At 39.6% G+C, this 18,365-nt stretch overlaps 1 protein-coding gene across 1 annotated transcript in view; it reads right to left on the bottom strand.

Moving 5' to 3' along the window:
• Positions 1-1,844: 1,844 nt before the first annotated feature.
• The window catches only part of RAB38 (RAB38, member RAS oncogene family), a 63,801-nt gene continuing 47,280 nt past the window's right edge, over positions 1,845-18,365 (bottom strand). The window contains exon 3 of the mRNA XM_007168481.2: positions 1,845-2,698. Coding sequence (XP_007168543.1) covers positions 2,546-2,698 — 153 coding nt within the window. The 3' untranslated portion in view covers positions 1,845-2,545. The remainder of the gene's footprint in view (positions 2,699-18,365) is intronic.

Below are 18,365 nucleotides of genomic sequence, written 5' to 3' on the forward strand. Positions count from 1 at the left end.
AGAGTGCTCTCACAGAAATAATGATCTGGTCTTACATTCTGTCCTCCCTGATCTAGCATCTCAAGACCAATTCCTCTGAATGTTTTCCAGATTCCTATTAGCATTTATTAGCCAGGTTCTGTAGTTCACTTGATTAATCATCCATTTCATCCTACAACATAGATCATACTTTTCCACTCAAGTCATACTGAGACTTGATCCTAATTATTTGTCCAGAAGCAATGAGGGGAGATGGGAGCAGAGCTTGAGAAGGTAAGTATCACTATATAAAACATCCTACTGAGGTGAGGCTTTAACATGGTAATTGACTGTTCTCCCACTGGAAAGGGTAAGGGCCTCTTTTTCTGGAGCAGAGTTTCAGAAGATTCTCTGGGTTCAAGACTCTTAAGAGCATCTACCCAAATATCTCCTCTGATGTTTCAGTGTCTGACTCTTTCCCTATACAGATCCTGATTATAGTGGAGAAGACTTGCTAGCTCTGTGAATTCGGCCTCCTTTATAACTCTACTTTTCCTAAAATTAAATCTTAGTCCCGAGTTTCAGCATGGTCTATCCTGTAGCTGAAGGAAACGAAGGTCATTTTGATTGTTGCTTGGAGGTCTTTAAACTTTTACACCAAATCTTGAGTTGAGTGTTGGCTGACCCAAGTCTGTAATTTTTTTCCCTATGGAGTTTTATGGAAGTTAACTCAGCAATCTCATGTCTTTCAAATACAAGAGCAATAGGATTTTACTTCTGTCTGTATTCTATCCCAATCCACCTCATGAGAGTCTTAGTAATTATGGCGCTGTAGCCTGCCAGGGATTAGCTCCCCTACATTATCCACCAGCAAGGGGGTCCCTGCTACCATCTGGTAGTGAATCACTCAGTTCAAACGCTGGTATTGAGGATCTGTTTCCTAAACCACCTCTGTCCCAACTAGCTTAGGCAAGGTTTGGGTTCCCATATAAGACCCTGAAACAGGATTTGAGTGAAAGTAGTTTATTTGGAAAGTGACCTAGGAAGCACCAGTAGAAGAGCGGGGAAGTGAGGAAAGAAGGAAATGAAGCCAATAAAGGACGCAGCAGGTGGGAATGTTTCCCCTGTGGGAACCAAGGACTATTAGTGCCACTGGGGTTGTCTAAGAGGCTGCATAGAGCATGCCTCAGAACTGGTCTTCCCAAGAGACAAAGAACCTAAGGTATTCATCCCCCAGTCCCTGCTATCATTGGTTTTGGGCTGCTCTGGAGACATTAACTCACTGGCCTGCCTGCCTCTTGCGTCAAGGGCTCCAGAGGCCAGAGAATGCCCTTAGGGAAAGGGTCACAGAGACAAATAATAGGAAGCTGTGTGGTTGGTACTTATGGAAACAATGACTGCCAAGATAATATGGAGAGGACACCCAAAAACATTGGTTACAAAGCTCCTGTGAGTGCATTATGAATATTAATGAAAAATAGTGCCTTTAAACAGTAGTAGCTACCTGCAGCATACCTGCACCACAGCCATTGTGTAAAGCAAGATATCACCATGCATATTTTAGTTGTTTCTCTGTATGTTGATTAGCTTGGCACCTTTCCTGACCAGAATATATGAGGATATATTCCTCTGCTTAACCAAAAATGTGTATATGTACTGCTTGCTTTCCTGACCTAAACGCCAATGTGAACTGTAGATATAGATGCTTTGGATTCATCTCCGTTTTAATAGTACCATTCCTTTAAGTGCATATTTCGCATCTCTTTTTTGAAATTAAATTTTAGAAATGGGTCTTGAGAACTATGGACACACAGTCGAAAAAAAAAAGTTTAGAATACTAAGAAACTTAAAGCACTTGCAGAAATAAGGAAACAGCATCTTTTAATGTTTTATTTTCACTTGTGAAAATATATATAATATGTATTACACGCACAGAAGAGTCCCACAGCTTGAGTCACAGAAAGCTAAAAGAAAGGCACATACCAGGGGCAGTCTTTTCATAAAGTTTTCAGTTAAACCAACATTCAGGGCATGGCAAGGGACAATAAAAGCAACAAAAGCACAGGAAGCCTGTGTACATGACTCTGAAGAGCTAAATCAGAGACAACTTTAGGTCTGTTGAGAATGGAGGTCATCTCTGGAGAAAATACTGTTTCTACTTAGTAGGCCTGTCAGACCAGCAGAGGATGCACTGAAATATGAACAAAGACACCAGGGGCAAAGTGAAAGCCAATGCTTAACTTGACAGCTAGTCTGTTCTTCTCCCCCTTCTCTTTCAGACCTGAGGCCTTGGCTGACTCAAAGAAGCAAATAACCAGGCCGACTCTGGCCCTGCACAATTATGGTCAGCTACAAGACAGAATTTTGTAACAGACTAAATATTTTAAAAGCTTGTAAACACTGTGCTGATGCTGAGAAAAACATAAAAAGAACATTAGCTATTTCTCTTAGAGGAAAGATACAGGCATAGATCTTTGGCTTGCCCCAGGTGTATCCCTATCCTGATATTTGCCCAAAATGGTAGGAACTGAGACACAATTCATGAGATGATTGGATCACTTCCATCATATGCCAGCACAGGAGCCTACTAGGATTTAGCACAGCTGGAGCAGCTGACAACCCTGGGAGATGTGAGATGGGGCCTCACGATGTCAGGCTGAATGGATTCCATCAGGTCACACTCGTTCGCAAGTATATGTTTCACCAGGCATCTGGAAGCTTCATCAATGTTGATATTTTCCTAAGGGGAAAAAACAGCTCTTATTATTCAATATTCTACAAGGATGCTATGGCAGAGATTTATATGAGACAAAAAGGCAGTATTTAAATATCTCTTCCTAAACCTTATCCATGCATCCTCTTTCTATTCCCTTCACTCTCATTTATTACCTCTTAGAACTCTACTCTTCAGTCCTTCACAAAAGTAAAATATGTATTTGTTTTGTCACTTAGGAGGAATAGTGTTTGGTGGGCTCACTTAGTAGACTGAACTTAAATTAGAGGGCAATTTGCTTATTTTTACATACTCTTACATTATAGCATAATATTGTAGAAGACACAGTAGGTCTTCAATCTAAATTAGGTTCATAATTGCACTCTGCCATATACTACCTTTGTGACCTTGATGTGAAATAGGAATAATAAGACACCTCTTGCAGCAGTCATTAGTGGTTTCACAAGTACTTCTGGCTCTCTGCCTTCCAGTCAAATGGTAGGAGTGCCCTGCTCTGACCTCTTTGAAGTTAGGCATGGACACGTGACTTTCATGGGACAATGAAATGGGAGGATAACTGATGTGTCTCACTTTCACTTTCATGTAGAAGCAATAAGAGACAATGCTCACTTCACCATGTTCTTTTCTCCCTGCTTCTGCAAACATGGAAAGCACAGAGATGGAAATTCTCTTGGCCTAAGTCTATGAATGAGGTTCAAAAAGAGCCAAGTATCCTATGATGATTCATGTAGGATGAATGAGAATTATGACTTTAAGCCACTGAGATTTGGGGTTGTTTATTACGGTGACATTACTTAGACAATCCAGGTGGACATAACTCTTCAAAGAAAAATATGAAATCAGAAATATGAATCTAGTTTCAAGAATGAACTAAGCTTCAACTTGGAGAAAATATGGAGCAAACCTTTGAATCTAAAATATATTGTTTCATTCTTGGGAATCCATTCCATGGCAATAAAAGCATTTGTGCCTCAGGAAAGATGTACAAGAATGTTTATTGTAGAACTTTTCATAACCAATAAAAAAAGAAAAAAGAAGAGAAAGAAAAAAGAAAAACTGGAAAAGCTGAGGACGCTCATGAACAGGAATGGAATACACACAACATGGAATATTTTGCAATAGCAGAACATGGATGAACCTTGAAAACATCAGCTAAGTGAAAGAAGGCAGTCACGAAGGACCACATATTGTACGATTCATTTACATGACATGTCCAAAATAGGCAAATCCAAGGAGACAGAAAACAGATTGTTGGTGGTTGGCTAGGGCCGGGTGGGGAGAGTGGCTGTAGGGAATTGGAGTGATTGCTAGTGGATGCAGGGTGGGTGGCGTTTCTTTTTGGAGTGATGAAAATGTTCTAAAATTGGTTGTGGTGATGCTTGCACAACTCTGGGTATACTAAAAACCATTGGATTGTACACCTTAAAGGGGTGACTTGTACGGCATGTGAATTACATCTCAGTAGAGTTATAGGAAAAGAATGAGATTACTGGGTCAAGTATATATATATAGTTTATTCAGTAACTATAGATTAAGTTGCCTTTTCTCTGCTAGTCAGAAAACTGAGAAATACAGAATAGTTACTACTAATATACTAAACAAAAAACCTTGATCTCTTGTAAAGTCAGATTTGACTGTCTTTATCACAATTTGTAGAACTTCTCTGATGTGTCTCCTTATATTCAGTGGAAAGAGAGAAGGACATTTTTGTCAAATTGTTTTGCCCCAAGGCCTTGTTGTCCAATCTGAAGTATAACTACTTATCCCTAATTTTTGTATGTATGTCAGTGTTGCTGATATATTTTGAGATCATTGCATGAAATCATATTACATGGAAAATGTATTGCATGAAATCATATTACATGGAAAATGTAAGAGGTAGTGATGTTTTCCAAATGGTATCTATGGCTAATGCAATTAGCTGTAAATATTCATTAGCACATTTCCGATCATTCAAGCCCAACCCTGAGTTCACTTGCTATGAAAGCTTAAGGTAACTTTTCAAGTTCCAGAAACAACAAACCTCTCCCATTTACAGAGCCTTAATAAAAATTCCTCTGAGGGTTTCTAAATCTGAAACAAGGTGAAGTTCTGGTTGCTTTTTTGTTTGTTTGTGATGTTGCTGCTACTCGTTTTTATACCAGACCAGAATTCACGTCTCTGAGCTTCCCTTTCCTCATCTATATGACGTTCTCGATGAGAATACTTATCTAATAAAAAATTGCTTTTCTTTATGGGATGTAGGGGTTATTGGTGCTTTCGCAGTGCTGGGCACTTCATATACCTAATCTTATTTAAACCCATTTAAAGCCCTGTAAGACAAGGATTAGTTTTTTGTTATTATTTATTTTGTCGTTATTGTTGGGATAGAGGTGAGAGTGACCTTTCTCCCTTCAGCTGAAGTATCTGCCTTATGCCATGGAAACCCGTCCATAGAGAGTAGCCATACTTCTGCCCTCTTCCCACTGCCCATGCTCACCATGCGTTCTGTCACTCTTCCTCTTCCTAGTATCAGGCCCAGGGATCACATTTAAACTACCTGCTCCCAGAAAGTAATCTGACGTAGGCAGAGTCTGGATCTTTGGGACAGACCCAGGTCAATGCTTTGCTCTCGGGTCCAGCCGCTTGTTTATGTGATCAGTTAGAAGCCTGGCCCATGGTCCTCCACTGCCTCTTATTCAAGGAAAGTGGGGAAGTGTAGCCTCACTTAGCCTCCCAGGCCTTGGCCTCTAGGGCCAGCACATCTCACTAAAGAGGCTGTACGTTTGGGTGGTTTGAAGGTGCTTTCCTAGCCATTAATAAACAAATACTTTGATTCTCTTTTGGCTATTGCTTGTGTGTTGGGGAACGAGCAACAACATCCCACCCCAAATACCAAACACAGGACATCATCGTATCTGTTTACAGGTAAGAAAACTTAAGTTTAGAGGAATTAAGAGACTTCCCCCCACAAAAGCATGCAGCAGATGGGTCTGAGGGCCAGAACTCACACCCAGATGTTTCTGGCTCTTATCAAGCTATATTCCTTTTCAAGACTGTTTTGAAAATCAAGTGCAATAACAAATAAAAGTTCTTACTACAGGGTTAGGCCCAGTGGGTGCAAAATAAATCTTGGTCCCCTTCTCTTTCATAAAGCAAGTTTTAAGCATCAAAAAGGGCCTTCCTTCACATACAAGTTAGATTTGACAGTAGTATATTTAATACCTGCACTCAAATATTAACATCATAGTTAAATAGGGTTTTCTTTCATTAATGTACAAATGGGCAAAATCTACTAACAAAAAGGGTGCAGTGTGGACAAATGAATGAAAATCCATCATTATTATGAGAAAAACAACTAAAACCTAAGCCCAATTAGTGGCAGCCTAGCAGGATCATTTTAGTACAAGATAAGATGATGCTGGTGAAATTGTGACCTTTAACCCACCTGAGTAAAGGCTAGCTGGTGTTAGGACTAACGCAGGAGATTATGCAGGATGGGGTTCTGGACCAAGGAAACCATCAGAACCAAGGAATGGCTGTACCTGCTTTTAGATTTTATACAGGAACAGGGTAGCAGTCCCTGATGACTGAGTCACAGTCATTCAATTAATATTATTTAGAGTCCCACTAACTATGAGGCATACAAAGATAAAGAGGTTAAAATAAGCTCTGTCCTTGACTGAGCTTATACTAGCAAGGTAAACAGCAGAGGTATAAGGTTGGAAAGGACATCTGGAGCCAGGTTACTGTAGAGCCTTGAATGCTAAGTTGGCCAGATAGAGTCACTGAGGTTTTTTGCAACTGAAGTGTCAATAAACACAATCCCATACTAGACAAAACTATATGGACCCTTAGCACTCTTTTTAATTACTTAATCTTTCAGTGAGCACTTAGGAAATACCTATCATGTGTACCGTGGTGCTGGTTGCCATGGCATACCTATTTCAGATTGGAACCTTCAAGAGGAAGCCAGGAAGAGGAGCAAGTACTTATACTGATCACATGCTTTCTACAAAAGGGTACAATGCATAGTGTCTAGAGGACAGGTCTGAAGCCAAACTCTAATCTCAGCTCCCACTTTCTGCTTGTGTGACCTTGGGCAAACTGTTTCAACCACTCCACTCCACACCTTAGTTTCCTCCTCTGTAAAAAGGGAATCAAGAGATCTACTTTATAGGCAATTTTAAGTTAATACATGTTAATACTTAGAACATGTGAGACACTTAGAACAATGAAGGGGATAGGGCATACATTCAATAAATGTTATCTACATATTCTCCTCATTTAATTATCAGGAGAACATGATAATGTGTGTATTCTATTCCTTCACTTTGCAGCTGAAGAAACTTGAGATTGAGTAGGCGTAAGTGGCTGGCCCCAAGACACACACTGGTAAGTGGTAGGGCCAGGTGTGGGTCCAGGGAGAACAGTAAACACTAATATTTGCCGTGATCTTTACTATATACTCACTACAAAAAGGCAAGATGTATAGTGTTTAGGGCACATGCTTGGATCCCCTTATCTCAAGTCCCCCTAAATATTTCCCCCAAATAAATAAAGGAACACAGCATGGGCAGGGTGTGTGTTTCCAGCATTAAAAGGGTAAGAAGTTGCAGTCAGGGCCTCAGGCAAGGCTACTTTGCGTTGCTGGTCCTTCTGTCTTTCTGTACAGAAGTCATAGTCAAGATTTAGACTAGAAGAAGGAATAGCAATACAGAACTAACTTCCCTCTCCCCTTCTGTGCAAAGTGAGCATGAATAATCAAACCCTGCCTCATAAAACTATAGGTTTGGACCTTTTGGGCAATTAGATTCCAATATAATTGATTGTGCTACTTGGCAGCCAAACAGACACAGCCAAGCCCACATTTTCTAGGTGACTGTTAAGAAACAGAGCTGCTGGTATAAGTGCAAAATACTACCTGGGAATTTTTACTGATGTTTATTCTAGAGAGCTGTAACAACACCTCCAAGAACATCTTTTGCTGTAAAGGTAAATTATACATCCTATGGCTTTCAAGACATGTACACTTAGACTGAATCTGACTGTGATTTATTTACATATTTGCAATATGACAAGATGGTCTATTGTGCTGACTACTTTAGGTTGATGTATGCTCATCTTTATGTCTCTGCTCAGAATCATTTAATTTATATCAGTAAGCATGCCTGAGAAATAAGCCTAAAATGCCTAACAAAGCATTTTAGTAAAAACAAATGGTAGTAACTACCAGAGTATTACTGTGTCTACTCCCAGCTGGGCATATAGCAGATGCTTTACTTATGAGACATTGTTCACATCCAATCCTCACAAAAATCTGTTAAAGAACTAATAACCACATTTTAAAGGTAAGGAAACTTTAACCTTTAACAAGGTTGAGAAACTTAACCAGAGCGGAACAAGATCTTGGTCAATCTGTCATTCCAACCAAGAGCGCCCTGACTGCACTTTCTATTCTGCTTCCATACATTACATGACCGTACCTCCAAGGATTAAAACAGATATTAAAATAGTTTTATTTCTAAATCAGTAGTTCTCAGTCCTGGCTGCGTATTCAAGTCACTTGGAGAGTTCAAAAAAATCTATTACCAGGACCCTCCTCCCAGACATTGATCTGGGATGAGTCCCAGCATAAGTATTTTTTAAAGATCTTCCACTTCTTTAAAATGTGCATCCAATAAAAAGAACGAAATAATGCCATTTGTAGCAACATGGATGGACCTAGAGATTGTCATACTGAGTGAAGCAAGTCAGACAGAGAAAGACAAATATCATATGATATCACCTATATGTGGAATCTAAAAAAATGGTACAAATGAACTTATTTACAAAACAGGAATAGAGTCACAGATGTAGAAAACAATCTTATGGTTACCAGGGGGGAGATGGGTGGGGAGGGATAAACTGGGAGATTGGGATTGACATATACACACTACTATATATATAACATAGATAACTATTAAAGACCTACTGTATAGCACAGGGAACTCTACTCAATACTATGACCTATATGGAAAATGTCTAAAAAAGAGTGAGTATATATATATGGATAACTGATTCACCGTGCTGTACAGCAGAAACTAACACAACATTTTAAATCAACTATACTCCAATAAAAATTTTTTAAAATGTGCATCCAGATTTGAGACGCACTCATATAATTAAGAATGTCTTGAAAGATGCTCCTTTTTATTTCAATTGTGAACTCTCTGGAAATAACATTTAATACAGTGATTTTAAGCTGTGATGATTCTGATCTTCCCAGAGAAGAAGGCATATAAATCTATCTGAGGTCTTGGGTACGTGTCAGTTTTTAAATTAGCTCTTCAGAACATCTGTCTGGTGGCAAATTATTTAATCTCTGACCCCTGGTGCCGGACAGCAAAAACCTTCTAGCAGAAAACCTTCACATCTGCCTAGTTAGAAGCTGGCAGAGCATTCATTCTCCCATAATCTTTCCAAATACGTCAGCCTCCAACATAACACCAAGTGTATCAGAAGCTCTGAAGTTAGGGCACTAAATTCCTCAGCCCTGTGAAATTTTAATTAGAGAAGGTGGCCCACTAGATAATAACACCAGTGTAAGAAGTCTCACACAGAACAGGTGTTTTGAAAATACTTTCTCTAGGAAGATTCAGCACTTGTTTATGGAGCACATAACTGCCAAACCTTTTGCTAGCTCTCATTTACTGTAGTTCAAATCTAATGTGGGGAAAGCACAGTGGACACCTTTATTTTTGTCTGTATAGCACTTTTTTCCTCCCTTATCCCCCATATCACTCCTCCTTTCCTTTGGGTAACTGCTTCCTCCCATTGGCAATCATGAGCTTCTACTGGGGCACCTCCAAACTGAGTCCTATATCTCAGACATTGTTCTCAGAAGTTGGTACTTCATTTAATCTTCAAAATAAAGTCAAGGTGGGAGGTACTGCCCTTATTTGACAGAACAGGAAAGTAAGGTTCAGAGAAGCTAATGACAGACTCAAGGTCTCAGCGACAGTAAGGGGCAAAGTCGGGCTCCCAATCCAATCCTCAAAGGTTCTATATTTTCTCTTCCTCTTCTCCTTGCTGATGTCTTAGAGTCTCTGGCCAACAGTTGGTAAGTGCCCAAGCGAAGGTCTACCTAAATCCAGAGCCCATGGTTTTGCACTTTGTCACACTTCTCCATGAAAGGAAGACAGACATGGAGAGTGTGATTCAGACAAACCACGTCCTAATCACGTCCTATTATCTGAAAGCTAGCAGACTTCAGTCTACCTAATGGGCACTGGGAAGGACAGATGGAGCCATACTGTCTCTGATTTCAACGCAGGATAGAGTCCCATTGTCAGCACGGAGATATGGAGAAGGAAGAGGAAAGTTCACAGAATCAACTCCAAAGACTGTGTCCCTCTGACAATGCCTCCCCCACCCCCACCATCGCTCTAGCTCAGCCCCTGTCCTTTACACACTAGATGTCAAAGTTCATCTCATACCCTCTTTCTCCCCTCTTCTGTACAGTCCCAGGGCCACCTTCCTTAAAACTCTCTTCCCTTATCTCCTTCTCACCACTCCAACAGCATCTGGAACCCCACTTCAGCCGTAGAGAATCTCCAAACTTAGAGAGAACCACCCAATATTAAAGAGGGAGGGAAATTAGACGTCACTAATTCAACCTGCTATCTTTGATGCATCAGGAAATTAAGGCAACAGAGAAGGAAAGTGACTTGCCTAGCATCACATAGGCTACCTCTTAGTTCTTGCTGCTTGCACAACCCTTTGTTTCTAGAAACATTATCGCTTCTGAGTAGCCATCTTTCAGCACTCTGAAATGTATCTTCAGTGCTCCCTGGCACTTTCTACCCACCTGGCACTTACCATTGACTCATAACTGCCTGTTGTCGTTATGTTTGTGTTCTTGGTTCCCAGTACAGAGCCTAGTGTAATAAGAGAACTCTAAACAATGTTACCAAAATTAGCTGATACCTGTTGATAACTTTTTATAGGCCAGGTAACTTTTAAGTACTTTTTTTTTTTTAATCTCTATTTTTTTTTAAATTATTATTATTTATTTATTTATGGCTGTGTTGGGTCTTCGTTTCTGTGTGAGGGCTTTCTCTAGTTGCGGCAAGCGGAGGCCACTCTTCATCGCGGTGCGCGGGCCTCTCACTATCCCGGCCTCTCTTGTTGCGGAGCACAGGCTCCAGACGCGCAGGCTCAGTAATTGTGGCTCACGGGCCTAGTTGCTCCGCGGCATGTGGGGTTTCCCAGACCAGGGCTCGAACCCATGTCCCCTGCATTGGCAGGCAGATTCTCAACCACTGTGCCACCAGGGAAGCCCAACTTTTTAAGTACTTTAACTGTATTAAGTCAGTCCTCATGAAAACTCAGGTGAAGAAACTGAGGTATAGAGAGGTTAAAATTTTTTCCCAGGGCTACACAGCCAGCAAGTCAAACTTTTGGGACCTGATTCTCTAGCCCATGCTCAGCCACTACTATGACGCCAGAAAGTTCCAGAGCTATTAAATGACAAAGAAAGACTCAAGCCCAGAGCCCCTGGTCTTATCCTACTGTGTCATAATCCTCTCTATAAGTGTTTGCTGAAGGAATGAAGACTGAAGTCTCATCTCAAAAAGAGAGTAAAGAATAAACATAAGTGTAAAAACTATCATTTAGCCTGATTTAATAAACCCTATTAATAAAAACAAAAGCCTTCAGTCAAAATACTTTCTCATTCATCAGTTTGAGAAGATAAATGGCCCACTAGACACAAAATATTAATAGTAATAATTGCTGACATTTATTGTACACTTACTGTGGAACCCTCACTCAGGTCCTATGCATGTACGCTTCATATATAAATAATCTCATTAACCTTAGTACACCATGGGAGGTGGGCATACTATTAACCTATTTTACAGATTAGGAAACTGAAACACATATAGGATAACCTACTTAGCCACGTATTGGCTGGACTTACTCAATCCAAAGTCATATTTATGGAATGTTAACTATGAGAAGAAAGTACGCTTTACAATTCATTTCTATTGTGATTAAATGCTTTCATTCTGACACCTCTATGTGCCAAATCCAAGAACTGAGACTAGAACATTGCTGTCCCAGGAAGTAATGGAAAGAGAACAAGCTTTGGAGTCAAGCTTTGAAACTTGGTTGCCACTTACTGCAGGACCAAGGGCAAGTCCAAATCCTGAGACTTCCCTGCTTAATCTGTAAAATGAGGTTAATGACAACTACACTTCACAGGGTACGTGTTAGAATTAAACGTTACACACAGATGAAGCACTTAGACATTACACATACATCCTCAGATGAATATATGCTCCCTTCTTGTGTCTGCTTCTCTTCACCTTCTCCCTTTAAGTCATCCTTCAGTGATCACCTCTCATAAGAAGTTGCCTCTAACTCCCCCAGACTGCGACAAGCACCACTCTATTCGGGAATCTATCACTGGTCAATATGTAACGGCTTGTTTGTTTGTATCTTCACAGCACAGGGGGCTCCGGGGGGCCCTACTGCTGTGGCCTAGTGTCTAGCACAGTGCCTGCAGGCAGTAGGCACCTGGAATATACTGGGTAAATGAATGAACAAATGAACAAACGAATGAATGAATGGATGGATGGATGGATGAACCAATCAATGAGGCCCTCAGAAGAGTAACAGGTTCAGGTTTCAACCTAAAAATAATTTCAGATGTGGGTGATTTCTGTAGGGAGTGAAAAGGAAAACATATTCACAACAGAATTTACTTCACAAGTCAAACTGCTTGTTCTTATCTTGTTTTCCAGCTATGATTTGACACCATTCTTTTTAGGTAAAACGAAGGAAGACTGACTGAACCAGTTTATAAAAATTGAGCTGAACTGCTAAAGGCTTTGCAATTGAGTGGACTTACGTTGGAGTACTGATTTCACTCTTTTAAAAATAATTCTTCATATCTTGTTGCTTCAAAAATGATTTCAGGTGACCTGTGCTTTTTAATAACTAGATGAACTTAGACAAATGCTTAATTTTTCTGGGCCTCACTTACAATTTAGAGAGAATAACAACCACTTGACAGAATTACCACTATTAGAAATATCTTATTTGGGGCATAAGTAGAAGCTGAGTAACATTATGTATTTTTATGACTCTATATTATACACAATTATTTTAATATCATCTTTTCCTCTTAAGAACTTTATGAAACTGAATGAAAGGTCAATTCTAGCTTAACGACTTCGTTAGTTTTTTTCTTTATATATGATCCTTTTGCCCAGCCCTCAACTAACTTTTTAGTAGAGAGTTTGAAATCATTGCTTTTCCAGATAGTACTGTTGACTGAAAAGTTGAGAATTATGTTGTATTTGCGGACAAAACTTAAGCCTGGGACACAGCCTCTTGGATAGCTCGGAGGGACCGTGCTGAAGAGGTAAAGGAGGAGCTTGGATACATAGGAATTTTTGCAACAAAGATCAAGTAGTCAGAACATCAAAAGATTACTGTTAGTTAAAGAAAACCACATATCTCAAGTTAAGGAATTTAGTGTTTTTCTATGTATGGGAAGATGCAAGGGTCTGGGCTCACTGAAATCATTCCTTTGATATGCATCTCAGCTATCTGGGGCCAGTATCCTGTGCTTTCTCATCCTGAGTCTCCTCAGGGTGGACACTCAGGGGCAGCTGCAGTGTCTGACTGCTAGATGGGGGGTGTCCTTTTTCTATCCTGAAGTTCCTCAGGGTTCACTGTCTGGGCAGCTGTAATGTGATGGTTTGATGGCTGCAACATCCTTTGTTTACTGATATGGTAGGTAACATTCTGCCACCGTTGTTAGAATAATGTTATCTTGGGTGAAAACATATAGAAAAAGAACTATGAGTAAAAGTGAATGTGTTAAAAAAAAAAAAAGTGAATGTGTTGATAAAATTAAACAAATTCATCTTTTAGTCACCTTTTTGTATTTAGAATGTCCTGATGCTAGCTAGCTACCAGAACTCTGGCCCCAACCCTAGTAGACATAGAATCTATGTCTACTCCTCCCTTCTAACCCCTGTTGTCTAACTCCTAAATTCCTCAGTCAGATATCAAGTCATTCTTAGCCCGGGCAACCTCCCTGAAGCAGTAGTTAGCATGTGCTAAATAATTTTCTTCTTCCTGATGTGGAATAACACTATCCTTTTCTTCATTCTACAAACTTGTAATAGGAAAAAAAAGAGGAGATACATCAATCTGAAGTTCCTATCATGTAATATCGAAATATCATGTAACTAAATGAAATAATTCATTATTCAGCAAATAATCATTGAGCACTTTCCCTGGACCAGGCACTATTCATCAAAGTCTTTACACTCTGCGTTTTCATACACTGTGGAGTCAGCCATGCTGTGATTATCTTATTAGCCCAGGCCTTTTCCACCTCTGCTTCATGATGATGATGGTGATATCCTCCTTTCTCACAATCACTCTGACATTTCACCCTGAGTCAGGCCCTGTGTAATCTCTTCTCTGATCACATGCCTCCATTTTCTTCCCATGGCAATTGTCCTCCATATTCCTGCCAAACTGTCTCCTGACTACTCTCATTAAAGTGTAGTGATGGCCATACCTCATCCCCACTCCCAGCTCAAAAAACTTTGCTGCCTCACCTTGCCTACTCAGAATCAATGCAGACCACTACACTGAGGGCCAACCAGCACGGCCGCAACTTAACTCTCCTCTCTCATCTCCATTGACTATCCTTACTTGGCTAGGTTCCAGCCAAACTAAGCCTCAGGCCATCCCCTCAATGTGTGTTGCTTGGGTTATTCTTACTCCATCTCTATCTCAGGTCTTCTGCCCATCCAGAGCAAACACATCTCACTTGGAGGTATTCAGCTGCTGACATCTACCTGATTCACAGGGATTTCATCTGAATCCTGCTTTGAATTTTTGGATGAAATTCAGGTACATTCCCCAGTTTTAGAATCTTTTAGTCAATTTGAAATTTTACTGTTTGTATATTTCTTTATTGAAGAGGAAAGGTGCAATAGAAAGACTCAGAACTATCCTAGCTCTGCCAGTGCTAGCTGGGTAACCTCAGGGAAGTCACCATAACCTCTCTCTGAGCCTCAGTTTCTTTACCTATAATCTGTGATAAAAATAATGCCAACTTCACAAGGTTGTTGTGAATGTGTATAAAACGAGATGAGATATTTAAAAGAACTCAGCAATAGTGTAGGCATACAATAGGCCCTGAAAAGAAAATACAACACTTAGGAAATAAAACAACATTGCATATTATTAAAGTTTTATATGGGAGTGTTTGGAGGGACAAACATCCTTCTTTGTTAAAGTAAGATATCTCAAAGCAGGTTCCGAAGTTTCATAAGATAGTACAGGAAAAAAAGAAAAGCATCTATGGTTAAATAATTTTAGGAATGTTAAGTTAAAAATAATTCAAAATGTTTCTTTATCACAATTAAAAATAATTCAGAATGTTTCTTGAATTAAAAATAATTCAAGATGTTTCTTTATCAAAATGTTTCTTTAACTCAGAATCCCAGACAGTCACAGAATGCGGTACGTGATGGAACTTCTTGCATTAAATGGAGAGGAACTTTAGCATCATGGGGGTTGGACATGAGGGAAACCAAAGCAACAGGGCAGAACTGGGAGCAGAAGAGAAAGACCTGCAACAGTAACACGTGAGTCAAGAAAAGGCAGGTTCAGGTTGGGCGGGGAGGCTTGGCAAGAAGCGAGCTGTTCCCCTTTCCCCCTCCCATCTCCAAGCAGAGAATGAGTATGCAGTGTTTCATCAACTTATCTGATCACAGAACACTGATCTCACGCTCTGTCTCACAGGGCTGGCGCTCCTCTTCGCACAGTTCGGCAACTTTTGGTCAGGAGTGGTGGTAGGATAAATGGGAGTGGTGTGGATGGCAGTTGTGGGGGTGGGTGGAGAGAGACACTTATTAACTGATTTAGTATCATACTTGTGGATTTCTTTACTCCTTACCTAGGTACTGCTACCTCCATTTTTGCCTTTTTCCATTTTTCTGAGCCTCGCCTGAAATGAAGTACATGTGTTTTTTTGTTTTGTTTTGTTTTGTTTTTTAACATGACTTTAACAGAGCAGAGTGAGATCATGCTCATAACCAAGTTGTAACCAAAGAGCCTGGTTGGTAATGACAAGGTCCTGAGATTATCCCCTCTGGTGAGTCTTCTCTGACCAATGCTCCACCCCAACCTGAGCTGGGTAGGGTTGGGTAGCTCTCTTAGGTGCTTCCATAGTGGTTTCCTATAGCAACTTTAATCATGAATGATTGCAATGATTTCTAGAAATTTACCTTCTCACCAGACAGCAAAATTCTTGAAATCAGAGGTGGCACTTTTATGCACTTGGAATATTACCAGCAGTTGATACAGGGCCTGTTGGCATCTACGTGCTCAACAAGTAACTTATGAATGAACTGGCTGGTAAAAGGGAAAGAAAAATGGACTAATACCGATTAAAAATCACAAAAAACACATTGTAAGCTGCTCTATTATAGGGAAATCTATTATAGGGAAGTTCTCTTAAACTCAGGACAGCTTTAGACAGAGAATTAAGGGACCTGAGTCCTAGCCTTGATGTTGCTACAAATTAGCTCAGTCATTATAAACAGATCAAGTCTTCTGTCTGACTCAGTTTCATCAGGAGCACAAGGAGAGAATTTATACTCTGCCTTTTTCCAAACAGGACTGAAGGTGACTCTTGAGACTATCTCCAGCTCTTGACTAATGTAGTTAAACTCGTGAGAGTCCTAAGAATAATGCTCTTTTAATGAGAAAGATTTCTCACATTGAAAGTTTAAGCATGAGGCATTTATTTAACCAGTCATTTACTAGAACGAGTATGCTCCATCTACGTGATTAGCCATAAGGTTTTGGATGCAAAAATCAGAAACTCATTGAATTGCCTAGGTCCTCTGAAGGGTAGCTCCCAGGAGTAACAGAATTGCTAAAAAATTAAGGCCACACCAAGAACCTTAGGAAATGAAATTAGACTCTGAAACACCATCAGGTCAGCTTCATTTTCTCTATCTGCCCAGCAGCTTTTTGCATATAAAAAGGGAGATAGCTGCCTAGATAGCAGCCTCTGGGCTTACATCCTCACAGCTTTGCCACCCAAGAGAAAAGGCCTCTTACCCTCAAACTCAGTTGGAGGAATCCTGGGGGAGAACACTAATGAGTTTGGCTTCAGTCACGCGTTCATGCTAGAGACTAAAGCAACTCTGAGTCCAGGAGAGAAGCGGTACTAGAAGGGACCCCATTTAGGTCATGTAGACACTATTGGCCAATTTCTGTGATTTCAGAGACAGAATATGTAGGAGATGGAAACTTACATTCGGACAACCTTTAGGGAGAGCTGAAGGGGAATGGTGGGAGTAAGAGCAGACAACTGGCCAGGGAGGAATCATTGCAAAAATCAGGAAACCCTCAGTGGTATTTACTATTATCATTTTATGGACATTTGCAATCATCTACAACAATGCAGATATATGCATTAACGTTTTAGACAGATACAAGCAATGATTTATAAAAGGAATAGAAAAATATTTTTCCACATAGTTGTGCATTATCAAACAGATATATATCTAGTGGCATCTGATAACTTCAACATATGCAGAATAAGTGGACAACTGAGGCTCTTATATTGGACATACAAAAAGAGAAATGCAAAGTTGAACCATAAATGACCTGACAAGAAGTACCTTTTCAGAAAGGCATAAAGTAGTTGCTTAATAATTTTTTCTGGAAGAAAAAAGGGAACAAAAGAGGCTTCTCGGAGCTTAAAATTTAACCTCAGTTCTGATTTTCTATTTTTTTAATAGAATTCTACTGAATTAAATAGATTCAAAAGGACAATAACTTTTCCAGATAAAGGATGTTTCTGGTTCAAATGTAAACTTTAAAAATATTGACTTTGCTCCTGAGAACTACTTAAGATGTATTACATGCTTTCTTGCATCATAAAATATTATTCTGAAGACAATTTAGCCCTTTTTGCTGACCTGGGTACCTTTTACTTTTTTTTCTTCCTCCTCCCTCTGGCATTATGTATATGTAGCTATAGGTCTGTAGCTAATAAGCTAATTCTATGGGTTGACACTTTAAGGATAAATATGGCTTAAAAGGGATAGGATGGAATTCTTTTTAATATATACACATTTCTGATTAGAAAGGAAACAGACAAAATGCTAAAAAGTGAAATCAATTGGTGGTTTGATTACAGATCATTTTAATCTTCTGTTTTATAATTCTGGTTATTTTCTAAGTTCTTCATAAGGAGTATGTATTTTTTAATATTCACATTCAAAGGTGCAGAACAAAGAAAATGAGAGTGATTAAGTTTGAACCATGAATAGTGTAGGAAGTCCTAATATCTTTATTTTACCCATACAACAGGAAGGAAAGAGAACATCTATAAATATTTCATGAACTGTAAACTAGAAATACGTAAGAATGAATGGAAAATTATGTAGGTTTTCCTCACAGATGAAAAACTATCCATAAGATTGAATCTAGAAAAAAACAAGGACAGGAAGCTCAGAAACAGAAATTCTAACTATACAATCATGAGTAACCCAATGAAAAAGAAACAGGAAAGAGATCCTAAGAAAACAGTTTGACTACAGGAATATCTCAGGTAAGATCAGGTTTAAAAATAACACGTCTAAAAGCTAGAAGGAGAAGG

This window comes from Balaenoptera acutorostrata, chromosome 9 (assembly GCF_949987535.1).
Source record: "Balaenoptera acutorostrata chromosome 9, mBalAcu1.1, whole genome shotgun sequence".
Classification (NCBI taxonomy): Eukaryota; Metazoa; Chordata; class Mammalia; order Artiodactyla; family Balaenopteridae; genus Balaenoptera; species Balaenoptera acutorostrata.